The 26,870-nt window shown below is 39.1% G+C and overlaps 1 protein-coding gene across 4 annotated transcripts in view; it reads left to right on the forward strand.

Moving 5' to 3' along the window:
• Positions 1-322: 322 nt before the first annotated feature.
• Positions 323-26,870, forward strand: part of LOC121329792 (DENN domain-containing protein 5A) — a 44,911-nt gene continuing 18,363 nt past the window's right edge. The window contains exons 1-6 of one of the 4 annotated variants that reach the window (XM_041275603.1): positions 323-761; positions 17,392-17,463; positions 18,170-18,279; positions 18,671-19,319; positions 22,244-22,431; positions 25,189-25,506. In XM_041275603.1, the coding sequence (XP_041131537.1) occupies positions 662-761; positions 17,392-17,463; positions 18,170-18,279; positions 18,671-19,319; positions 22,244-22,431; positions 25,189-25,506 (1,437 nt within the window). In that variant the 5' untranslated portion in view covers positions 323-661. The remainder of the gene's footprint in view (positions 762-17,391; positions 17,464-18,169; positions 18,280-18,670; positions 19,320-22,243; positions 22,432-25,188; positions 25,507-26,870) is intronic. The other 3 variants (XM_041275602.1, XM_041275599.1, XM_041275601.1) reach the window with 3 other exon arrangements.

Consider the following 26,870-nt stretch of genomic DNA (forward strand, 5'->3'; position numbering starts at 1 on the left):
AATTGACACATAATACATATTATATAAAATGGACAAATCAGCCCTTCTTTGTGTTCCAGTTGTAAAACTGATAATTAACAGACATTTTCAGTATCTTCAAACTGGTTATTAATCATGCAACAGCCCTTCTTTGAGTTCCAGTTGTAAAACTGATAATTAACAGACATTTTCAGTATCTTCAAACTGGTTATATATATAACGCAATTTAAGAGTAACGCTAATGCATATATATTTAGTCTACTTTCATTGTTTTTAAACCAATTTCACTGCACACAAGTAATCTGTAGCATCCTTTTAAAACATATTGGAATAAGACGAGGGGTATTTTCAAGAAATGCGTGGCATATTATTTCTCGGTTGCGTTTTCTCTTCAGCCTCAGGCTCCCTTCTGTTGAGAGTTCAGAATAACGTAATCCTTTTGCTCAGCCCCAGCGCAGGCGTACATTGTGCTTGACAGCAGGGTTTCGCTGTGCTTGGGCTCTTGGCTCCAGAAAACAGCTGTACAGGAGGACCCACAATGCAGCGCGAGTTCTTCTCTCAGTGTTCTATTCTGGTACTAGTCTATTAACCCATAATAATGGTAGCAGGATCGGATTCTTGGACACCCCGATGTGCAGTTTACTGAGACGCGGAGAAAGGGAAGCTGTAGCCAAGCCTCAAAATGACCACCGGATTCAGCTCCAACTCCTGCCGATTCGCAGACTACTTCGTCATCTGCGGGCTGGATACCGAAACCGGGCTGGAGCCGGACGAACTCTCCGGTAAGCTTGATGACAGTCAGTAACCTTTCAGTAAGACCCATTGAGAGATTTAACCTAATCCAATATGAGAAAAAGAAAAAGACACATAAGAAGGATCACCTACTGTTTTTGAACTGACGGTAACATAGAAATGAAATACAACTGCACGGGTGTTAAAGGGTTTGCTTAAGTCATGCATCTAATATAATATTGCCGTAAACACAATTTCTCACGAATGTCTTACTTAGTTATGCTGGAGCCTTAGGTGTACAAAATAATATCAAAATAAAATTTTAAAAAAATCCAAGGAAACCTATCGTATAAGTGTTGTCAGTTCGGCATCTGCGACTGTCCCTGTTTGACAGCTGTGGGTGCAATCGTAGAACAATACCGATGTCGGTACTGATACAATTATGTAACTGTTTTGTTCTGTCGAGGAAGTAACAAGGCTTTTGCCTAGCTAATCCACAGAAAGCTCTTGGAAGTTGGAACCCATTATCTAAACCAAGACTATGATGATACAAAAGCCACCCTATACTTAAACATCATGCCTACTGTAAATATAATCTAAACATGGTGCTGTAAACATTCTGGTAAGCCTGGCAGACTAACTGCCCCTCATCAGGGCTAGTATTAAGTATGAAAGTTCTGAATTTGTTGGTGACAGACAGGCTGCATACAATATTCACAATAAACTATTAAAAACCAGGTTCTTTAAAAAAAAAAAAAAAAAAAAAATCATGATGCTTTTTCTGAATGATAATAAACAATAGTATACACATGTGTTAGTGCTGAAAAAATAAATTGCACTAACAATCGAATAATGACAAGGCAGAGCTGGAAGTGTTGAAAAGCGCTCCATGGTGTTGATAAGTGAAGGAAGTCATGCATGAATACCCATACACACTCATCATATCATAACATGTAAGGGCTACATATTGTTATGTAGTTTTTTTTTTTTTCATTTACTAGCTATGTTACTATGAACCATGCAGGATGCTTCTACGAATGCACTTGGTACCTGTGGTTAAGCATTTCCTCCATTCGGAACGTTATTACAGGTAATACACAGCACAGCAGATCCAGCAGCCAGCTCTTATTCACGGTACCTGTTATAGTTGTATACATGTAGCTAAGACCAGAGTTAAAGGGTCTGTTGAAGGTGTATTGCCATTACAGAATCAGTGTGTAGGTTCAATGGGAGCATTCTTTAAAAATAATATATTTTTAACCCATAATATGCTAGTGTTCTTTAGAGAATCTAAGAAATGAATTGAAGGCTTGCTGAACCAATTGTTTCCTAATATAATAAATGTGCAAGTTACTGCTGCATATGTGAGCCATACACTCAGGCACCTCGCTCGTTAATTAGGCAATTAGGGAAAGTAGCAGACTTGATTAGGATGATTGGTAAGATTTCTCTGCAATCTCAGTGTTTATAATGAACTGTTATTGTCTGCTATATGTCTGATAACTTGTTAAAGTCTTGCATGCCCCATTGCTTCTACTTGAAATTGGTTAACAATGCATTGCACTGGTTTGGTTAAAAACAGATCAGGAAGTATTGGAAACAAAAGCTGTCTGCACAAGGATAGCCCCAGGGGCCCTTGTGGAGAGAGGCTTAGAAACAGGATGATGTCATTGTAACTGAGACTCTCTCCAGAAAGTGTTGCTGTTGCTATAATGGTGCAGTATGTGTTTTGTGATGGTTGGATGCCTCATTATAATTACTATTAACAACATTTTTGGTTAACCATTTAATGCATGGCTACCTCACACGGGGACAGTTACAAAAAACTTCTAGTCTTTATATATGGTGACATGTGGAAGACACAAATGCATGCTAGCCTCATATGAGTATGCTAAGGGAAAAAATGTCAATGAAAAATATATGTATTGCCGGTATGTGCCCAAAAACACATTTTTTCAGCTACTGTCAGTGTTTCAAGAATGAAAGGGTTAAGTTACATGCAATGTCAGCATATTACAGAGCAGAAAACCATTCCCCTATTCTTTTCTCTGTATGACCTCGCTCACTTCAGAACAGTCATGCTGCTGAAAAGGTGTGGTTTATGAATTAGTCATTTGGGACACAAGCGATGAGTCATCAAGATAGCTGGTTATCAGAGTTTCACTGAAATGATTGACACATTCCAGGGTGTTACACTTTGGTTTCATTGGGGACTTTCTTTCTTTAAAACAACAACTAAGGGAGATTTGTTCAAAATATCCCACATATCAAAATTTAGATTTCAGAGCGTCTTATATAAACTGTTTAAATAAACATCAGTGATGCACTGTAGATTAGCCAGTGTGGGTTCACATCAAAAACTGTTATACAGTCAGCACTCGCATATCCTAAAATGTTGACTTCAATGACGGTTAAACGCATATCTGATTATTTGATTTTGGTCTGATCCAACCCTTTTGACAAAATCCAAAATACATATCTGAAAGGAATAAGTAGGCTTCTATTTATATGTACTGCTTTGGTTCTGTTGGTACAGTATTATATTTTTAACAGAAGTATTTAATTCAGAACGATGTGATTCTGAAAATATCACTTGCCAAAAGAGACAACTGTGGACATGTGGACTGTAGTACAGTACTTACTTTTAAATCTGGTACGTATTGTAGCAGTATGTCAAATTCCCCATTAAGGACACAACAGCAAAATGAAATCCAAATGTTAGCCATGCACAGAACTGCGCAAAACGTAAAAGGCAATGCAACTTAGTAAAACCAAAAGATTAAAAAAAAAAAAAAAAAAAAAACAGTTCCCAGAATTAAAACAGTATCCATAGTCAGTATTCAAAATTGCAGAATATAGTGCTCGATAAGGCCCTAATGTCACAGTTCACTTGCAAATGCACAAAAGCAACTAAAGATCACAGACATAAAAAAATAAATAAAAAATACTTCACAGTATCTAGAACTGTTTAATGATTAACTGTTACATTGCCCTAGCTTGTCTCGTTCACTGTGTTTTGGCTGCATTTGCGTCAGGTGAAACGGGAGGAAGCGCAGTGTAACTGCACAATATAAGACAGACTGATTTGGCATCAGAGAGAATTTTTTTTATTTTTAAATATTTTTTATTTTTTAATTATTTTAAAAAGGGATACTCAGATAAAACTGGTGACAGAGTCGGAAATCGCGTGTGACGGGTAAGTGCATTAATTTGTTGCATATATATATATAATGGGGATTGATTTTATTCTTAATACAAGGGTGGTAAAACGCAAGTGACATGTATCTGGGTAACGGATATCCAATTGCTGACTACTGCAATGGAAATTCAGTGTCTTCGTCCTAAATCGCTTTGTATTTTCTTATGTTTGCACATCACTGTAAACCACAATACGTTGCTTTATCATATTAAAGCTCTACTGTAAATAAGTGTAATAAAATCCTTGTCTATATGCACAGCATTCCAATCATACTTGTGGTTACCGTATTTTTTCACTCAGACGTCAGCCAGTTTTTAGATCCGCAAGTGTCTTTATTAAAAAAGAAAGTTATGCTTCGTGCTACAGTACAGACGATACCGGACAGGACTGGCTAAATCTTCTACTTGAAGTGTAGGCAGTATGCAATTATTTTCTTTTTGGGTCACAGGTCTCTGCCTAGTTACAGATCACAGCCCTGGGAAGGCAGACAAAAGGATGTATGTAGACTGTGAGCAGTGTAAATGTCTCCAAGTACAGGATTGATTGGAGATACAGGCTCCACAGAAACATTCCTGGCATACTTGCATTGGAGCTACTGCAGAGATATGCAGCGAATCGCTGAAGTTTTTAAGGGCTGTCTGCAGTCTAACAATTACGTTAAAGCCTTAGAAGAAGGCAGTCTCTTTATAGTATAACACTGCACCATGGTAAAAACATAGCAGAGTGTAGCAAAGTTCAGTAAAAGCATAGCAATACACAGAGAATTATGGTAAAGTATGGTTGAAATATTTGGAAAACCACAGTAAAATAAGATTAATGCATTTATTAAATAGTAAAAAACAAATGCAAAATTACTGTGTACATTTACCAAGATTAACTTTTGTGAACACAGTGTTTAAATTAGCTTGTTATGTCCCACAGTTTAAATCCTGGTGTTTTGTGGAGGACTGCTTACAAAATCATTTAATATAGTAATGTGTTTATTTTATATAGCACTTTAGAGAGGTAGGCTGTGAACTGTGCATTATATGTAGAGTCACTTACAATAGGACATTGATATCAGAGGTGAAGTGACTTGCTCCAGGTCACACAGTGAGTCAGTGGCAGAGGTGGGATTTGAACCAGTGACCTTCTGGGTACAAGCACTGGACTTTAACCACTGGACCACACTGCCTCAATATGTGATGCTAGAAAGCCACTGTACTGTAGTTTCAATGTAGTGTTTATTTGTCAGTTTTAAGTTAGATTCTGCTGCAGTGTGACACTATTTTCATTTGATTGTTTTATAGTTTGTGTTCAGTTATGAGTGTTTGCACTGTCCGCTCCCCTCACTCACACACCAGCTTGTAATTTAGGGTAGATAAAACTAAGCTCAAACTCTAGAAATCCATTTGGTTGTGTCCGGCACGTAAATGGCTTAGCTTTAATGCGTACCACTTACAAAACAAGCAGGTATTTTAGGCCCATTAGCTAGCTGTAGGCCTTTCAGTGTTTGCCTGCCTCTTCTGTTGTAAGGTTAATACTGCTTCCCCAGGAAGGTGCCAGTCTAATTCCAAGCCCCATCCTGGAGAGTCTAAGCAGCTCAGTGTTTATTCCTGCCCTTTTCAGTGGCCCCAGCGTGTCCGATTCCGGCAGCTGCAGTCTTTGTCAAGACTAATTTCAATTGGGAGCTGTCTTCTTGTTGTTCTCTCTCAGTTTAAACTTTGGGTTTAACTTTGACGAGGTGCCAAGTTGCTCTGCATGCTTCCTGTCCTGTGACACTGTCCTGCTGGCTCAGCTGCACTGTACTCAGCTCACTGCAGCGTTACAGAGCGCTGTTATTGCCTTCTGGAGTGGGTGTTTATCCAGCCTCAAAACCTGGCTCATTTTGTTCACACACACTGGGGTATAGGATGTCCATTTTCTAGGGAATACCCCAGCAGGACCTGTGTATGTTCTAATATAAGTGACCCTTCTGAATAGTTGGCTGTTTGTTTTGTTTAAACGATCGTTCCAAGGGAGCGAGCTGTTGAAACTGGGTTTCAGTCCTACTTTATTGACTCTTTGTTTGCTTTTAGCACACTGAAGATAGCGGTGCTGGATTGAAGACATTTAAAAAAATGCAAATATATTGCTTTCTGCAACACATCTTGATAAAAAACACAATTACAACTGCTGCATGTAGTAGGCCTTGTTGATACAATGTACATTATTTATCTGCTTTATTGTAGTGTGGCCCTATTAACATTTACATTGTAATTAATAGACTCGTCCAGAGAATGCAAGAATCCCTCTTTGTTTAAGTGTTCAGGATTGTAGCTGCGTCTTCTCATACTGTACAAGGTAAAGTCGAGTCTCAAAGTGATTTCTGAGCCTCAAAAGGCCTTTGTACAGTAGATCCCCAGACCCCAGTGTTAGAGGCTGTGATGCAAAGCGGCTTCAGGCTGTGGCATACTGATGCAGCCTGTGCTTAGACATTGCTACTGTAGTCCATTGATATCAAGCTTACAGTGGATGGTTAGTATCACTCTTGATAATGAATGCTGCATGCCTAGGCTTAAAATAGTTTTAAAATGTTTCCTTAAGTCTACAGCTGCTTTATCTTGAGCACACTGAATTTCATTTTGTGCCGTTACATGAACAAAGGATAGCTATCGTCCACTGACTGTCTTTTTTTGTACAAAGTAGAAAGAGCACAGCTTTACAGCCTTACAAAAAAAACAAAAAAACACCCACAAAAGTACACCTTCTCAAGGTTAATTTATTGATCAGCCTTTTCCCAATTCATATTTGAACTAATACACACAAAGCAATTTATTCTGTTAATCATTGCAGCGTACAACTATAAGAAACAAAGGCAAGTAGACAACTGTTTCAGCTTATCAATGTTATCGCTTAGGTGTTCAGGTTTATTTTATTAGTCCTAGTGTCAGATACAGTCACCAACAAATACTGTTTACGGTTACTGATAAACCTTTTGAAAGAACTCTCTGACCAGCCGTGTAATTCTTCCTAAGCTGGGTGATTATGATACACAGCAGGAATTTCCCTGGTTACCTCAGCAGCAGTGTGGAGCTCACTGTGGCTGGGAGGCTGGTGCTCTCTCAGGAAGCAGCTGTGACCTCCATAGTCAGACAGGCCTTGTCTGAGAAGTGAGCCTGGCTGGATTTCCCCAGGCATTTCCAAGGACGTCCTTCTGTGCTTTTAAGTACTTTTGCTCTGTTGTTTTGTATTAAAAATGTTTATGTGGCCTAAATACTAACCTCTGCACTGTTACAGCATAGGCTTGGCCACCAGCTGTTTTTTTATGTGCAGTTTGTTTTTTCTGTACATTGTTTGAATGTGTTACTGTTACAACATAACGTTTTACTGTCTACATCCAAATGAAAACTGCGAGTGCCTGACAAAAATGGAGCAGGGTCATTTCATGACAGTGTAGGCTAATGTTTCTTAAACTGGTAATTCATCAAAGTCAGATTGCCATCAGCTTTACAGACAGCCAGATTACAGACAGCTGTACGACTGAGTAATATACTGCACCTTCTCAAGCAGCAACAGATACAATTCACAGCAGTGAAAATGTCTCCTTTGTTTGAATAAATGTTATTTTGCTGCTGTGTACTAATAGATTTATTAAACCCTCAGGGGTTACACAAATTCATGGACTAGTAGGCTTTCTTAAACTATATATATATATATATATATATATATATATATATATATATATATATACTATATTATATTAGTTATGTAGGAGATATGCCAAGGTAGTCATTTCTGATTTTCTTATACGTCTTGATAAAAATGAAAATTCTTAAAGAAATGTATAGACATTTTACTTAATATACACTCTTCTGTCCCCAGATTCCTATACAGTAGAATGCATTTTGTATGGTACATGACTGTATAGGGAACAATATAATCTTTATTTTCTACATAATTAAATACACACACCTCACTACTGCCACAAAACCTGTTGAATGGTATGTAGGCCTATATATATTTGTTTATTTAGCAGACACCTTTATCCAAGCCGATTGACAGAGACTAGGGTGTGTGAGCTATGCATCAGCTGCAGAGTCCCTTACAACTACGCCTCCCCAAAAAGATGGAGCACAGGGAGGTTAAGAGACTTGGTCAGGGTCACACAGTGAGATGGTGAGTGAGGCGGGATTTGAACTGGGGACGACCTGATTATAAGCCCTTTACTTTAACCACTGGACCACACAATGCAAAATGCATTTTTTTTTCTGAAGCAAAATTACATTGGCGAACTTATATTAGGAGCATTTAGTGTTTGATTTACCGTTAATGGAGATGGTGTTAGCTAGATGATTTTCAGCTTGATTTGATCTTAAGGATAGATTACACTGACCATTCAAATATTCTTATTTCTGAGAAACAAGCCGCTGAAGCTTTCTGTCAGATTTATCCTCAGATCGTTCCAGCTTAGGAATTAGATAGGGAATATAGCATTTTAATGCCCTTAGGATCTGGTAAACTGGTTCATTTCCACCTGAAGCACGGAGTTGGAAAAGCTGATATTTTGAACAGTTTGGTTTATTAAGGTTAAATGAATATATATATATATATATATATATATATATATATATATATATATATATATATATATATATATAGGGTATTTTTTTCTTACCGTAGTTTAATAAGTTATTTGTTTCTCAGCTCAGCAAAACAATTCTAATGACTGCAAGAGGACATTTCCGTCCATGCAGATCTGCTTTTTACTCTACATTAATGTACTGTGGAGTCTCATTCATTGAGATTTCCATTTGTAGGGATGCAGACAGGTTAATTGTTGTCAGTTCTGAGTCTATATTTGATACCGTAATGCGGAGAGGGAAGTAACCTGACATGCGCCTATCCCAGCAGGGAGCTGACTTTAAAGCTGTGTAGATTGCACACAGGATTTACTCCAGAGATGCTTTGAAAGCTTTCAAGTTGTCACCTGAAACGTTTAATCTGGTATTTCCTTTTCATCCAGCCTCAACCCCACAGTATGCTGCTGTTTTGTTTTCTGCTGTCAAGTGCTTTCACAGCACATGAATGAGAACACCATGTTAGATAAACATACTGGTGTTATAGCAGGGGCCTCAAGACAATTCACCCAAATTGTAGTGTTGTAGACTTTTCTACAATAGCAATGTTTGATACAGAAAATCAATACGCGAAATGCTAACTATTAGAGAGAGGCTTACAATTTCTGTCAGCTTAATAAAAAAACAGGTTACTGTAGATCACTTGTGTGAACACTTGACTGAAATTGAAATTTGAAGGTTAGGTAAATATTGCATTTATGCATGCATGCAGTGTTATATAATTATGCCACAAAGTGCTTTGACCTGTTCTGTCAATTAGATGACATCCAGAGAGTCTAGTAGTAAATGCAGTCTGTGCGAGAAACAAGTTGGGATGCACGGACTGCACAAGCATTCTCTGAAATCAGAATGCGTGTGGGAGACGTGAAACACATTATTTAAAGTGGTGCTACAGTATGAAAGCACTGGAGCCAGTGAACTTATCAACGTGTTCGCTTCATTTCCAGACACTTGCTTGCACCTTTTCATGTAAGAGGAGGAGGTGCAGATCATTCTGTCACTGTCTTGTCTTGTAACACGCTTCATAGATCAGTGGGGAGCGTCAGTCTGAAATAACATCGCTGTTTCAATGGCAAAGAAAAAGGTGATGAATGAACTTGCCCACTGTCAGTAAACATGTTTTGCGGTCTTCAGTAGAATAATACTGGTATTAGCAAGAAGATAAGCTGGAGTGGCCTGATTCAGTTGCAACGAATCAGTGATGTGATTGGCTTGTTGACAATTGGTATTACAGTTCTGTGGTGCGTCTCAAAATATTCTTTGGAAAGGTGAAAAGGAAAGTTTAAAAAACTTACACTGGCTCCCAAATGTTTTATTCACTAGTAATGAGCAAAAAGAATATATTCTGTTTAGCTTCCACTCCCTTGCCTGTAAAAGTATTGCAAAACACTTGTCAGCTTGATAGCCAAGACATCCTCCTGGCAGGTATTAATGACCCATCTGAAATAGACTAAGGGTTGTTACTGTAACCCTTACAGTGTGGGCTTGCCAAATTCTTCCAGGAGTGATTGCGCTACCATTCCAGTGTTGGGCAGAACTCTCTAGATATATGTTTTCAACACTCTAGAAGAGATTTTGAATAGTTTTTGTCAGAGAACTTGTCAACCCATAAGCCCATTAAAAATCGTTGTTAGCTTAGCATAACATGTGGGACTCTCAGTGGCCTCCTCTGCCTTTTATAGTCCCTCACCCTGTGATACTGTACTGTACATTGTGTATAGCATTGGTAACACTATTTTAAAATAGTGTACTTAGTGTTTCCACACCATACAGCAGCATGACTAAGACCACACATTAAAGCAGTATCTCTGAGACTGTTACATGAATTCCTAGGAGATGACTGCATGATGGATTGACATTACAGTTAAAGTGTAAAGCTGTAGTTAATGCATAGCCCATACGTTAGCAATAAAGTATAGTATTTATTGAAAGTACTCATGACTTCAAGGTATAGTAATGCTGCATTTTACTCAACCAAAATATATTTTACTCATAAAGTATCTAAATTGGAGAGTAAATTACTCAATGACCCAAAACATCTGGCGCGATGCAAATATATGTACCATTATAATGAAGTAATTGAACTTAATGTACTGTACCCGCAACTACTGTAGGTGCTTTCCAGCAAATCTATTAACATCAATGTCTTTTCTAGGGCAAACTTAAATCAGGCCATCCTTTGTTTTAAAAACACTTCAGATTTATGTGACATTTGGTTGCCTTGTCAACAGCTGTTTTGAAATATTTGCACTGTAGCTGCACTTGGAAGGGAAGGGGAGGGGGCATCAGGGGGTTGTTTGTAGGGTATGTGCTGGGATTGGCATAGTGCCATTCCTTTCTCACTGTGCCATTTGGAAGCACGTCTGCTGTGCCAGTAGGATTCAGGGTGCCATATATCACCCTCATTCGCAACAAGAGAAAGCAGTTTGGCTCTCACATGTATTTGGCAAGTGGAGATATTAACCCCCTAGCGTTTGCACAGTAGCCAGGGCAACAGTCTAATCAGCACAGCCTAATCAAATCAACACACATTGCACTTTCTACAAGGGACTGCTGGGGGAAGGGAGGCAATGATATTGAAATGAATGGATCCAAAAAACATAAACACACAACAGAGTAGAGGGTTTGGAAACTGTGAGAAAAGAGAAAATGAACAGGAAATGAGTATCGGGTCAACACACACACTAACATCATTTTTATAGTGAAGATGATTTCAGGCTGGCAATGTGTTTTTTTGGTATCTGGAAATGATTCAACGTGCCGAAGGTAGAAAATGTTATCTTTTTTTGGAAGATTTGTGCCTACAAGCGATTGCGCCTGAAAAGCCCAGAATTGTAGAATTATTCAAACTATTCAATTATTTAAATACAGTTTTATTTTTTTTTTATAAAATGATACACAGTGTTTTAAACAATGTCTAATGTATTGTTCACAGTCTCAAGCATTTGACTTGTAATAATTTTTAGCTCTGTCAGGTTCCACATGTCATACAACAGAAAAAAAGTAGCTATTGAAGTGAAAGCTTAGCTTGCTATAGGAAGTGTACGTCATCTCTTGAGAGTGTGAGATAATGCATTAGAACGAGATCGAACAGGCTGGGAACCTGTGCACATCGATGGCTATAGTTCTGAAAGAGCAGGTGCTGTTACATGTTTTATTGTAATAAAACAATGAATCACTGTAATTGATTACCTGAGATTCTTTAGAGGTGATCTGGTCAACTGAACTGCAGCATCTCATTTTAAGGGCTGAAATCCAACCACTAACAAATCTCATTAAAATCAGGTGCCGTTATTTTCTGACAGCTATTTAAATTCAGAACGTGGCTATTAAACAGGCTAATGAAATTTGTCTTTTGGGAGTCACATTGGTTAGCTGTACCAATACCAGGAGCTTTACCTTGGGACGCATAATCTCTGCTGCAGCCAACACTACCATAAAACCAATCACCATGACAATTAGCTTTCAGTGGCACATCAAATGAGCTATTATACAGAATGAGGTTAAACCCCGCTAGAAAAAAATACTAATTTCTCTCCAGCACTTTAGCCGGTGCTTGTGTTAGTCATGTTAAGTAATGAATACCTCTCTGGGTAGCAGTTCTGGGGAATATCAAATTGTACACTATCTCATTTAGCAAACAAACATATACAAATTCTGCCATTTACCGAAAAAAGGGTGGTCTACATAAGCACCAAAATGAGCAGAATTATATTTTTAAGTGGCACTATGCGCTTAATTATAAAAAATAAATAAAAAAAGCAGGATCAGATTGTCTTTTTTTTTTGCATTAGAAAGCAATAACCAAGGCTACTTTGCATTTAAAAGAAGCATCGGAGCGGCTTAATAAATATAATAATAAGTGAATGAATATAATCGTCCGTACATCACACGCTCACATGGAACACGGTCATGGAGCTGTTGTTATTTATAACATGCAGGGATGATTGTCCCAGCCTCAGTGAAGATGAGCAGCACAGTGTGAAGGGCATTCTCAAGGGTGGTGCTCTCTGAACACACTGTTCCTGCTCTGGAGCCCTGCGCCTTCTGAAAGGAAGGCTAGCCAACACAATCTGGGTACAGTATAGGCGGTGTCTGTACGTAGGTAGTGTATATCACTTTGAATTTTGGATGCACATACCGTGGATGAAGGTCGTGGTTTATGATATTTATAGCTGGAGTGGAGAATATGCTACTCTCATGCTTTTTAAAGTTTAAAGTGGTGCCTATTATTTTATTTCTATTTTAGAGACTCCTATTGCATACCAGTTGAAGTAATTCCTTGCTTTACTATCAGCAGAATACATACAGTATATGGACTTGTAGAAAAGGTGCATTGCATGTAGTTTCTGTATTCCCCAACTTGAATGTTACTAGCATACAGATAAGTTTGATTTTGCATAAGAACCCCCCCCCCCCATTTCTACCTGTATTTACATTGTTCATGTTATTTGCATAGCTGTGCAGATGATGTTCATGTTCACAGCATAGTGCACGCAGCAGAAGGAGTGTGGCTGTCTAGTACAGGGTGACAGAGTAGCAGGAAGGCTTGGAGGAGGGAGGAAGCTTTTCTGACTGCTGCCGCTGGTGTTATCTTTTGGGAATGTAAACATACTGGAACCCCAACAAAGAAGATTTCTGATGAAGAGAATTGTAAACTACAGAGTGAAATCCAATACCCCGGGATCTTTTGTGTGAAATGTGAAATTCTATTAAAAAATAAATGCAACTATAATACAGATAAAATACCTGAACATTTATTTAAATATCAACAGTAATAACTTAAAGGGGAAGCAATTTTAGTCACAATATTTATGTCCTGTATGTTTGAGGCATGATGTGCAGGAGTTATTTTCTGTGGCACAGGTTTGATTTTTATAGCTGGCAAGTACTGTGGATTGAATGAGACTGTATTGATCAGTTTCTGTGAGTATCAGGGCCTGGAGTCAGTCTGGTTGCAGTTCTAAAGGAAGCATTAGTGGGATGCCTGAGACAATGGGGATGTCAGGAATATCGTTCCATTAGCTCAATTTACAACCTTGCCTGTGTTGTCCCAGCAACTAATCTTGTGAGTCCAATTAGCAAACTAATTATTGAATAAGTTGAGCTGTGACTGCTGTTTTTCACCATGAAACAAAGGCTAGTTAGACAGGCAGTGTTAATTAATGCAGTAGCATTTGGCAGAATGGGGTTCTTTGGCAGAAATGTTCCCTGGCTGAGGGATGTTAGTCAGTTTTGAGGTAGCAGCAAATCAAAATGCTGTGATGCATGGGTATCTCATCTGCTTTTATTCTCTAATAAAAACACATTCTTCTTCTTGTTGTTGTCCTGGTAAAGGCGTATTCCATAGGCATGACTTGTCTGTCAGGTATCATTTGTAAATGAACACAGAGTTGACCAGCATTTTCATTTTAAAACGAAGACCCTCGAGCTGTGTTTTTTTCACAAGGTTCAGTAGTACAGTGCAGTAGGACATTTTGAAGCAAGTTCCAAGATTTAAGGAAATGGCTTTTACTTTAGTTGCTGTGGATGAGTAATAAGATCTGGTATGCTGTGCTGTTTAAAAAAAAAAAAAAAAAAGAATATATAAATCATAATTAAAATGAGAGTGGGTCTTTGAGATTGATGTAATAATTTGGGAATTTGTCAATTACATGATGTTATCGTTATTAAAGCTGACAAAATGACTGGCAAGTTGAGTGAAAAGTACTTTTTTATAGCGCTCTGTTGCAGTAAAACATAAAAGCTCAGTAGCTGTAGGGAGAGTGCTCTTTTGAAGTGGAGGATGACTGCTCAAGTTAGTGTGTTGCCATCTCAGTTAAATGGATTCCTTCACTTTCAAACACCAATCCCTTTCAGCAAAATGCAAGGGAAAGAGAAAAGGGCTGTCCAAACAATCTGATCTTTTTACGGTAGGAAACTAAACACATTCTGGTAAGTGCAGGGTTAGTGGTACAGTATGTGCTGTTATTCACAGATTGACAAAGTAAACGCAGAGGTGCAATAACTGGAACCGGCAACCGTGCAGTAGGTGTGAATTTCTAGGTATTACTATGCATTGCAGTGTACAATGTTACCTGGAACAATTAGGCAAAGACCACAATAACTCAAACCCTTATGCTATAGTTAAGCAGTACTATACACACATTATTTCTAATATTGTGGCTTTAGATTTGTAGATGTGTCTTTTTTTCAAGGTTTTATTTATTTTTTTATAATAGGCTGTTTTGTAATACAGGATGTTCAGATATTGATTTAAAGGAATGTAGTTGCATCTGGGTTTCAAAGCTTTATATATTTTGGTGCTAAGTAAGCTGAGAGCTGTAATGCAGTACTGCACAGTGTCCTTATATTATAATATAACTCTAACTGTAAAGCTGTTCTCAGTGTAAGCTTCAACATACTGTCAGCTGTATTCCAGAACCTTTTACAATGACCTTCCCCCAGTCACGTTGAGCACTAACAATACTGTAATTCTGTGGACTCTTGTTTATTTAAGCAGGTGGATTTGTAATGCAGTGCAAGGTCACCTTAAAGAAGTGATGATTTCAAAAATCCTGAAAGAACTCAGCTGCAGAATATTAATAGCGGGGTGCTGAGGAAACCTTGTGTAATGACTGGTGATGATGAATATGCCTTTTCATAACTGATGGTAACGATCCAGTCACAAGGCATGCAAGTAGAGCCTGGGGCTTTCAGAGCTGCCTTGTACAGTATGTAATGCCAGGGTTGTGTCCCTGACATCGAGAACAAACAGGAAATAAGACAGTAGAGAAAAACAGCGACTCATATTTGAGTCAAAGTAAACATTTCAAAGAATCCGTTGTTGCATTGCTACAATATCCTTTAACCCTGACTGAATGGAAATGTTCTGTACATTCTGAGATGCTATAGCTAAAGCCACAGCTTTTAGGTATTTCTACAAAAAAAAAAATAGTGTAGGAAAAACATGATGACCTTTAAAACTGTGCTTGATTTTATCAAACGGAGAAAATACACACTTCAGTTCTGCAGGTGTTGGTTAGGGCATGTAGAAGCTGGTACTGTATGAGAAACCCCTCCTCCCCTCTGTTCAAACTGTTCATTAGGGTATTTCTCTGAAGCTTTCAGAGAAACTTTCCTGCACAGACAAGCATGTGCAAGCACAACAGAAAAATGACTTAAGACAGGGTGCTAAGTTCACTGAGAACATTCCTACTCATAGAGTAATGGTGATTGTGCAATAATAAACTGACTGTGAAATCACTGTTTGCTTAATCCTGGTCAGCACATACAAGGATAAAGCATTGTTAAACTCCCGTTGGCCATATGCACTGCTGTTGATTTTCTGCTTTTCATAATGTCTTAGCATAACCCTGCAACCCAGATTTAGTTCTCCTTGATGTAAACGGCTGGTTAATTGTACCACTGCATCAATCGCAGATCCCAATCTCATTCCACACTACAGAGAGGAAGAAGAATAAAGACTGTCTTGAAATTGTCTGGAAGATTAGATACAGTTCAGTGTTCTATTTCTCTTGGGCAAGCGCTGCAAAATAAAAAGCGCCATGTGCTTGGATGTCCTGTAAGAATCAATGGCTCAGTGTTTTTCGTCGTAAATGGAGACGTTGAATCATCCTATGACTTTTATTGCGTGAACTTTTGAACAGTGAGGTTCACTTGTTTCTTTATTCATTGCCACTTACCATACATCTCATATCTAAACCTTACCCTAACCCTAACCGTCAGCCCCTGGGCACCCGGTGTTTGGTGTACAGTATGTGTTCATAAAAACCTGACTTGTATAGAAAAAGGTACAGTACATTAGGTAACTAGTGCTAAAAGCCCAGACATCTTACAGCACTAGTGACAGCTTTGGCTATAATCAGTTAAAAATAAATAGTGATTGGTGTAAATGAGTAAAGCATCTTTTCTGTGCCTGATGGTGTACGTTAGAGGTGTTTCCCAGCCATGCTTTTCGCAGTCAAACATATCAAATAAAACCTTTCCCTTCAAGGTTGGATGTGTACTGTAGGCACGCCTCACTTCAGTTATCATTGTTCTTGCTTGGAGTGGCTGACTTTTTGTAGGCTGGCAAGATATTAAAGTATGTGAAAAGTTTCAGTTTTCTTCCCTAAGTCTCCATTCTTGCAAAGATTCAGCAACTCAGAGCATTCCATCCTTACTGATTGATTGCCTGATAGTCAAGATCAGACTGATCGTGGTACAAAGCTATTCAGTATTGCTAGAGGGATACTGTAGAAAATTCAGATTTGACCCTTAGCTGAGAGCATTGGTAATACGTTCCCTGCCAAAACACGTATGTCCCTGCTTTTATTAGTTTGGCAGTACTGTACAGTGTAGGTACACGTGGCAGTTTCTTTCAAGGAAGCTCCGATGGAATGTTTCAATTGTGCTGTTCTATAATGTTTCCTTTCAAGACAGCTCCGATGGAATGTTTCAAATGTGCTGTTCTATAATGTTTTCAGCTCATTGCTTCAGGGCTGGCACTGAATCCAGTTAGCATATTGTTCAGTGTCACAGCAGAATCTTGAATACATTTCAACATGGAGCAGCAGTTCTAAAAACAAACAGCACTTGCTTTATGGAAAGTGATTTTTATCCAGCCCTGCTGCTGCTGTGATCTTTCTTAACAGCCAGACCTGCTTCACATCACCAGGTCTACTGGAAGCCTAGGGCAGGTTTAAGAAGTGGTTAATCTATCTATCTTTCTTTAAACTGCTTTAAAAGACTGCGGATGAGCTTCAGATCCTCGTTGGTTATTGAACCAGTCTTGCCATTCTGTTTGATTTATGATATTTGTATTTGTAATAACTTAGCCGTCTTTACTTTAATGATCTTGCCATAGCGATGTCATTAATTGTTGTTTTATTTGTTATATAGCATTGTGCGAGTTTATACAGGCTTCTAAATTGAGAGATGGGGCCGGACGATTCACTGCGAGTGGCGATGAAGGTAAAACCCCTTCTGATGTCATCTTGTCAGTGCTGCTTATGACCCTTTAACCTTTAACCTTCCACTTCCTCTTTTTACAGCACTCCTTTTTTATTTCAAAGCTAGCTTCCTCTGAGAGGGTGGAGGGACCTCGGCAATACTTTTTTATATCTCTTTCCTCAAAAAGCTTCTGAAAAAGACTTTCATGCTGTATACTGTACTGTACCTTGCATATCAAGAAATGCTGCTTATGTTGCTTTGTCATTGTAATTTCCCCCTCAGCAGATATTTCAAATACTGTATGTGTACATCGCCTTCTAAGCTACTGTAACGCTATGTTTTCAGACTTCTGAGAAATGTTGTATTGATATAAGTACTGCCACCTTTTATTTTCCATTTGCATTGTTATAACCCGTTTTATTGATTTGCTTGAACAAAAAACGTATTTTATGAAGTAATCCTAGCATGTGCAGTACCCATGTGGTTCTTCATTTAAAGACGGAAAGAAGACATTTGCCATATAAAAGTGGTAGTATCTTATGCAATACTTTTTTCCTTCCTCTTTAAGAAACTTTTGCTGATTTCTTTGTGTCCTGTGAAGGAAGTCTCGTGTCTCGATCTGTTTCTAATTGGCTGTCGCCATGCATTGTATGTAAGTGTGAACCCCCTCCCTCCTCCACCCTCCAGGCGAACTGGTTATTAACAGACTTCAATGTTTCTGTTTTAGGGGAGAATTTTGAGCAGAGCCCTTTAAGGAGAACGTTTAAATCCAAGGTGTTGGCTCACTACCCTGAGAATGTGGAGTGGAGTCCTTTTGACCAAGATGCTGTGGGAATGGTTAGTGACTCTTGAAGACAAGGAAGAAGAAAGCGCTTAGTATACGTTAATGGAATACTAAAGTCTGATCCATAATCCCTGTTAACGAGACCTTGTTCATTAAGTAATAATAGGCAGCTGTGTAATTGTGATGCTGCACCTCTGGTGATGGTAATCAGTTTATAACATAAATGCACAGTGTAGTCATAAGTTACAGAAGGGTAATGACAAGGGGAATGCATTAATATACATACAGTATAAAAGTCTGGATTGTTTTTCTATGTTTCTATTTTTATGGGAGAGATAGTTTCACCTCTACATTGTTTTTAAGTAAGAAAAGCATCGCCCAGTTTCACATTCCTGTGTGTGGTTTCCATGCAATCTAATGGCTACCCTCTCTGCTTGTTAAAAGCTCTGCATGCCCAAAGGCCTTTCCTTCAGGACCCAGGCTGACAACAGAGACCCTCAGTTCCATTCCTTCATTATCACCCGGGAGGATGGCTCCAGGACTTACGGATTTGCTCTCACCTTCTACGAGGAGGTCACCAGCAAACAGATCTGCAGTGCCATGCAGACCCTGTACCACATGCACAACGCGGACCAGTATGACATCCTCCATACCTCACCCACCACTGGGAAAGACAGCGCCAGCCACGGGACGCCCGTGACGAAACTGCAGCGCTTCAACTCCTACGACATCAGCAGAGACACGCTGTACGTCTCCAAATGCATCTGCTTGATTACGCCCATGTCCTTCATCCAGGCTTGCAGGAAAATACTGCAACAACTCCACCAAGCTGTGACTTCCCCCCAGCCGCCCCCCCTGCCGCTGGAAAGCTACATCTTTAACATCCTCTACGAGGTTCCCCTGCCTCCCTCCGGCAGGTCTTTGAAATTCTCCGGTGTATACGGACCAATTATATGCCAGAGGCCAAGCACCAGTGAACTGCCGCTCTTTGACTACCCTGTTAATGAAGTGTTTGAGCTGTTGGGCGTGGAGAATGTCATACAGCTCTTCACCTGCGCGCTGCTGGAGATCCAGATACTACTGTATTCCCAGCGTAAGTATTGTCTGTTCAGTCTGTTCCCCAGACGCTTCAGTATTGTGTGTGTACCTGTGGAAAGAGGCTGATCGCAGTTCTCGTTGAAGAACGTTTGTTATTTGAGAACACTTCCGTTTCGTATTCTGAATGTCAAGATGCAGCGCGCTTCTAAAATTAAAGGCACTCTTGACTCTATTGTTAGGGCAAAAGTACACAGCAGTATGACCAAATCATTCCCAACAAATCAAGGTGAGGACAGTGCTTCTTGTCATTCATCTACTTCAACAGTACATGGATTAGAATGTTTTAAAAGTCTGTGCGTGTTCACTACATGTATGAGGTTGTCAGTCTTCAGTGTGGAGCCTAACCTTATATTCTAATTAGTTTAATACTGCTTGAGTCCCAGATTATATTTATAGCCAGCTAATCCAGTTTAATTCAGGTTCAGGCTACAATAGAGCCAGATTGGTACTGTAACCATAAAAAGGTTTCTAGAGTTTAAATCTGGTTATCATGTCTCATTTTGACAGACAGACTATATAGGAAAGTCTTACAAACTTAATGATCTCAGATTTATTGAGCTAATAACAGGAACACCAATAATATGAAATTTAATCTTCTACTGCATTAATGTATGTGGACCGTTGATGTGAAATTACTTGGGAATAGAATATGTACCGTGTCATGACATTTTATAAATCACCCCCAAAATATATGATTTCCAACCTGTTAAACCTGTGCAGTATGCTCTGAAGATGTTTTGTCTTTCAGAATTTTTTCTTTCAGTGACGGTTTGGATTAAATAGCAATGAGAATGTAGACCTTTGGGAGTAATTCTCTGTTTTTCTGAAGATATTTATGAATATGCTGTGCACATTGTAAACGTTTGCCATGCATCCATCTGTGTCTGTCAGATGAGATGCATCCTTAATGAAACAAGCGAGACCAGTTTTCATACAATACCTGAAAGGTCCAGATACAAACACATGGAAAAGCACTGTCTGGCCTATAAGATAAATATAACATGATTAATTGGACAAATCATAATTTATAATTATCCGATCTCTGTGTAGGGAAAATTTAAATGGGCAATTTGCTTCTGTGCTTTAATTAGGTATAATTGTGCTAATTAGCTAACACTTGTGGCACACTCATCATAAAGGTCTTTCAGAAGATATTTGTCTAATTCAGTTCAAATGTAAAGGGTACAGCAACCACGGTCTATGTAGAATTATGATGAGACACATCACAGCTAGCATTTCACAATGTGTAAGATCATGTGGTTCTTCCATGTGAATATTATGACAAAGCGCTTATAAAAACAATAAAGCCTGCATCTTTTGATGAGAACCATGAATTATAAACTGTGGTTGAGTCTGCAGTTTTATAAGGAGTAGAATAAACTGAAAGAGATGAGCTTGTGAGGTACTGAAGCTGTAGGGTTGCTAAGCAACGGATCTCTGAAACAGGAGGCTGCCGGTAATGCAGTGTAAATAGGATTGGATAGAAGTGACATCATCGTTTTGCAGGACTCTGAACACTGCAGGATTTTCTACAGCATTCTGAAGAATTAAGCAAATAATAATAAGTAAATGAAGCAAGGCAGAGTGCCATTATATAAAGTGTCACGCATGGTTAGAATACTGTAGCTCCTTGCTGTAAACATTAAGCATGGGTTAAAATAGGAATATTGTGCATAAGTAATGTGGTGAAGGTCTTTTATACATCCATTTCCCCTGAGAAACCTTTTATACATCTGTTGTTGGTTTTCACTTTTGGGATTGTATCAAGCTCTGCCTTAATGTTAAATGATTAATCTGCTGTACCTTTATTACTACTGCAGTAACACATGGATTTCCTTTATCTGAAGCAGTGTGGAAGCACAGATAGCCTATAGCAATGATAGGGAGCCATGTGTATTTGAACTAAAATCAATAATAATAAAAAAAAGATGTCTGTAAAAAAAAAATGACATTATACATTTTTAATTGTACCGCCTTTGCACTCTGCATTGCTTTATGATGCATTACAATAACACCCCGTCTGCCCTTGCACTGCCCTCCTTTTCTTTATGATGTCTTTAAATCAGAGCTGTGTTTCCAGGATTAGGTGTCCATTCCTGAGTCAGACCTGCTGTGTCTGATAACTGTAGCAGAGAGGGATACATTTATATAAGACATGAGTCTGGTGCGGAGTAGTGGGAGAAGATCCTGGCTCTGCTATATTTAGCAGTACTACTGTCCAGCCAAAGCGGTTTAGTGGGAAACTAAAAGGAAGCATGATAGAGTTAATACAATCTAATCCTACATTGCTGCACTTGCACTCAGGGAAGGAAGTAAGACTTTCAGCCCAAGCCTTTGTCTATTGTCACATGTTCTCTTGATCTCTGCTGTTTGTCATCATAGGAATAGGTTTATAAAACTTGAAGTGGACCCTAACGGCCGCAAAATATCGAGAGTGTTTTCTAACCCATTAGCCAGCTGCATGACTCGTTAAAAAACAAATATCCAAACTTCATGGGGTACTTAATATGGTGTTTCTAGTAGTGGTATAATGCCACAGTGTTTATATTGTAATATTGAAGGTTGAATGTGTTTTGTTTGCTGCTAAACTGTACTGGTTAGGTTGTTGGAACCATCAAGGCTTTGTGAGTTGTGGTATTTCAGGGTTACCTTATTCCACTTTGATGAGAACATAGAAGTATTTGATGCTGTTAGAATTGCAAGCCATTACAAACAGAAATATTACACTTTCTAACTTAATTTCAATTTTTACATTTCAAAAAAAAAATATTTTAGTGAAGTGTAAAACATTGTGATTTGCGTGCAGTCAGATTGTACTTTAGGTCCTTGACTGTATCCCTTCCTGAACCCAGAATGTTATGTCATAGTGAACTGTGGCCACCACTGGGTGTGAGTAACAGCAAGAGGTTTCTGTTTCAGATTACCAGAGATTGATGACGGTGGCGGAGAGCGTCACGGCTTTAATGTTTCCATTCCAGTGGCAGCACGTCTACGTTCCTATTCTCCCTGCCTCACTCCTGCATTTCCTGGATGCCCCTGTACCTTACATGATGGGCCTGCACTCCAACGGACATGACGACAGGTCCAAACTGGAGCTCCCCCAGGAGGTGAGAGGGTGTCACTAACGCTGTACAGAGATCAACGGTGTTGTCCTAAATATTGATTTTCTTAAAGAATTATTATACGAATTTGCATTTCATTTGTATACTGAACTACTTTTAACGCATATGATAGGTAATGCATTTATATAATTTCTACACAGCTGTAGTCCATGCACTGTTGCTGTTGTCATTTTTAACCTTCTTACAAAAGTAGTTTGTAATAGAAAAAGTTCCTGGTATTTTCTTTGCATCAGGAGAACTGATGCAAAAAAGTCATGTGACTTAGCTTGCCTATTATGCCAGTTCCGGCTCAACTATACCACTGCTGCCTATATAAAAAATATATATATAGTACCATTTACTTCACCCTTTAATTAAAACCTCCATTAATTTTGTCAAATTAGAAACGACCTGAGAGTGATTAAGAGGTTATATTACTTTGTTGTTTGCTTCTAGTTTTATAAAATGAAGAGGTGTTTTTTTTCTCTCTTTTCAAGACATAGGAGTTAAGTCAAGACTGGAATAAAAATCTGCCCCTACAGATGTACTGAACAGATACTGTTTTAAAATAATAAAAAAAACAGCAACGTTTTTGCCATGAAGTATTTGACTTACGCGTTGTCATATTATTTTTGTTTGGCTTTTAATGAGAGACCTATCAAAGAGATTGAGGACTGCGCTGCCATGCAGATAATTCCTGATCTGATACTCGTGTCACCGGAAGCCTAAGTTTCAGTTCTGCTCTTTGCAGCTTACTCAAGATATCGCACATGTGCAATCCTGACAACTTCTCACTCTGATTGCTGGTGACAACAAGAGAGTTTCCAAAACAGTCAGTGCTTTTTTAATTATAGAAATTCTTGAGAAGTCAAGTCATTCTGCTCTGTCAGAACGTATTACTGTATGCGTGGAAATGTAACATTTTGTTATGCTGCTTGTTTAAAATGCATACATTTTTTTTTTTTTTAAATAAATTTGGAATCTGCAATTATTTTTCGTATATGATCCCCAATTTGGTAAGCCCAATTATTGTTTATTTCAACCCAGCTCACCTCTGCCATCCCCGTCCGCTTCTTTTCACTCTGCAGGTCTGCCATGCAGTCACCTCAGAGCTTACAGGCAGGCCCTCAGGTGCCCAGCCAGTCTACAGGGGTCGCTGTTGCACGGTGATCTGAGGACACCCTGGCCAACCTAGACCCTCCCCCGCAGCCGGGCTGCTCTCGGCCAATTGTGTGCTGCCACCTGGGATCTCCCGTCCACGGTCGGCTGTGGAATAGGCTGGACTCGAACCAGCAACACTCAGGCTATAGGGTGCATCCTGCACTCCATGCAGAGCGCCTTTACCGGATGCGGCAGTCGGGAGCCCCCAAATGCATACATTTTAATGCTGGATTTTAAAGATATCTCTGCATTTCCAGGTAGACTTGCAGATGATTTTAAAAGTTTAGAGCTTTCCAGATTGTTAAAGATCAATGCCAGTAGGGGAAAATTAAACAGAGCCATAAAAAACAAATTTCCCTGCTTGCGTTTGTTCCAAAAGAATATACACTACTGCAAAGTGTATCTGTCCCTGCAGAGAGAGAGGAGTACATTTTTTGGGAAGTACGGTTATTTAAATCACCTGTTTCTAATGCACCAAAGCACTGTGATTGTGGATAGTTTTGTGATTGCTGTGATCACTTAACCCTAATGCGCCAGTAAATGTTTTCTCTTGGCTCTTAGATGTTGCGGTTTCACTTGCAAGGGCCGAGTTTCCTCAATAGAAAAATCTAAGATTATAAGCCCAAAATATGCAAATCCACCAAAACAACTCTCACAGCTGCCCATAAATTCAGGATTCCTGACATGCCTCTAGAAGCATGTGATGTGTACAGTTTGGACATTTCCATAGCAATCGTGGCAGCCCCTATAACAGCATAGCATTTTCCTTAAACAGAAACTGGTTGAACAGAAACAACTTTACAAGGGCATATATTAAATGACATTCATTTTGCTCTTTTACGATTGTGCAAACTCAAATAAAATACAAAGCAGTGTGTTTGGGCCATGCTAATCAGTTTCATCTGCTCTGAAAGTTTATATTAGGAGATACAGAAAAGTGGGGCATTGCCAAATTACCAGATATTTAGAACTATGCCGCTATACTACAGAGATTCTGAAGTATTGGAGATGGGAGCTGTAAAATAAATCTTGCTGACAGACTGGAAAACAATACTGTTTTAATTTAAACAAAAAACTGTAAAATGCAGACTAATAGAAAAGAAACACAGCAGATAAAGAAAAAGCACATCAGAGTTTGTCTCACAGAAGAAAGTGACCCTGTTGTTTTTATTGACATGTCTTTGAGGCAGTGTCTGGAGCTGTGTAATTCTGTTAATCTTTGATACGTACGACTGTTGACAGCCTATGACAAGCATACATTTTTTCCATTGGATTCAGTAAATCAGTTATGTCATTAATGCTGTGTCCACAACATTAGGGATTGAGTGTCATGGGGGGATTTCCAGAGGACTCTAAGCAAATTAGAGTTCATATTTTTGGTTTCCATTTTATGTTGGTTTTATAAAAGGAACAGAAAATGGCATGAAAAAAGAAAAACACAAAGCTTCTCTGTGGCTGCCAGAAGGTGGATAGTTGCCGCATTGAGATGCACAGTGACTCCTAGTGTCTCTCTCAGCAAACTACACTTAATCTTTTTGTTTTGTCTTGATTTAAATGCATTGTATAGCAGGACAGCGACTTTTATTTCCATGCTTTTTTCAGGCCAACCTGTGTTTTGTGGACGTTGATAACCACTTCATTGAACTGCCTGAAGACTTGCCGCAGTTTCCCAACAAACTGGAGTTTATTCAAGAAATCTCAGAGGTCTTGATGGCATTTGGAATACCTCCAGAAGGGAACCTGCACTGCAGTGAAAGCGTCTCCAAGCTGAAAGGTTTCCGGTCCAGAGACCTTGCATCTGACAAGCGCAATGGGAACATTGCAGGCTCCCCTATGAACTCCTGCAGCCTGCTGAAGGAAAACAAGACCATAGCCAGGCTACAGGCCCTAGTAAAAAGAACTGGTGTCAGCTTAGAAAAGGTAAGCTCACCATTGCGGCTGTGCCACTGGGTACCATTAGCTCATGTCTGAAGACACTTTTTAAATCCATGTCAGACCTGCAGGGTCCCACAGTCCTGCCCAGTTTTAGAAAACAAATCCTGGGTGAAAGTTCACGAAGTTCTTCCTTAGGTTTCTTGTACACTCCATCAGAAATCAAATCGTGCTGGCTTAAAACAAGCTGCTAGAATTGTTTTCTTGTTGCAGTTGCTGTCGTTATTAAAACATGTGCAAAGTTTAACGTCTGGGTTTGCTGTCAGGCAGTGCTGTGAATTGATCCTACAGTACTGCTCTGCCGGGTCCTCGAGTTAACAAATCTCTTACCAACAGCTGTTTCGTTAAACAAATACAGACAGCTGTGCTTGGCGGATGTCGCCAATAATCAAGCTTCCAGACTGAAGCCCTGAAGTAAAGAATCTGCCAGGACTAATAATACATAGTACAGTAATTGTATCATAACTGGTTTCAGTTAACTGAAGTTTTCATAATGTAATCTAGAAGGGCAAAGGGTTTTAATCAGTGGCAGTGGTCTATTTAGGATTCAAAACCACGTTTCTAGTATTCTTTGCTTTGCTTTCTCACTGTTCGTTTATGCTGGATTCAGTGTGGCACTAAGGCTAACACATTTCAATTCCTGGAGTCGTACAAACTGATATCCCCCGAGTCTATCTTTGAATTTTACACAGCAACTCACAAATGTTTGCAGAAGGAATTCCAATGAGTGTGTTCCTCTTTGGTGAGCTGTCTGCAACAGAGAGAGAGAGAGGCTTTGCTCTAGATTTAGAAAGGCAGTCTATTACAGAATCAGGTTAACATCAGTTCACGTTAAATTAATTTTATTGTCACAGAGAGGTTAGCTGTCACAGATACAATTAAAAAGGTGAGTGGAGATCGGGCTACCAGCTTACCATTTGTGGATGCTAGTTGTGCAATTTAATGCCGCGACATAAAAAACCTTTAAAACAATGTCAGCCTTGCTTTGGCCCACGGTCAGGAAAAGCTTCAAAAATTCAAATATCACAATAATGTATTTTGAATGAATTGATTCAAGATTATAATGATGACATATTCTTTGTCATTTTCTTTAGTTGTCACGTGTATCTTAACTTGTACGTGTACTGCACAGTGCTCTCTGTAAAACGATGAGAAAGGTGAAATCAGACAGTCCCTTTCCCTTTGATCACGAGCTGTTTAGTTGTTTCCTTGATTCCTTTCTAGAAGGTAAATGGTCCCTGGATACATCTTGTGAAGTGCACATAACAAGAGTACACAAGCCCAAGCACGCTTAACAAGGAAACAGGAATAACTGAAGTTGATAAAGCCCTAAATGGCATACGTAGTTAAAC

Source organism: Polyodon spathula, chromosome 17 (assembly GCF_017654505.1).
Source record: "Polyodon spathula isolate WHYD16114869_AA chromosome 17, ASM1765450v1, whole genome shotgun sequence".
Lineage (NCBI taxonomy): Eukaryota > Metazoa > Chordata > Actinopteri > Acipenseriformes > Polyodontidae > Polyodon > Polyodon spathula.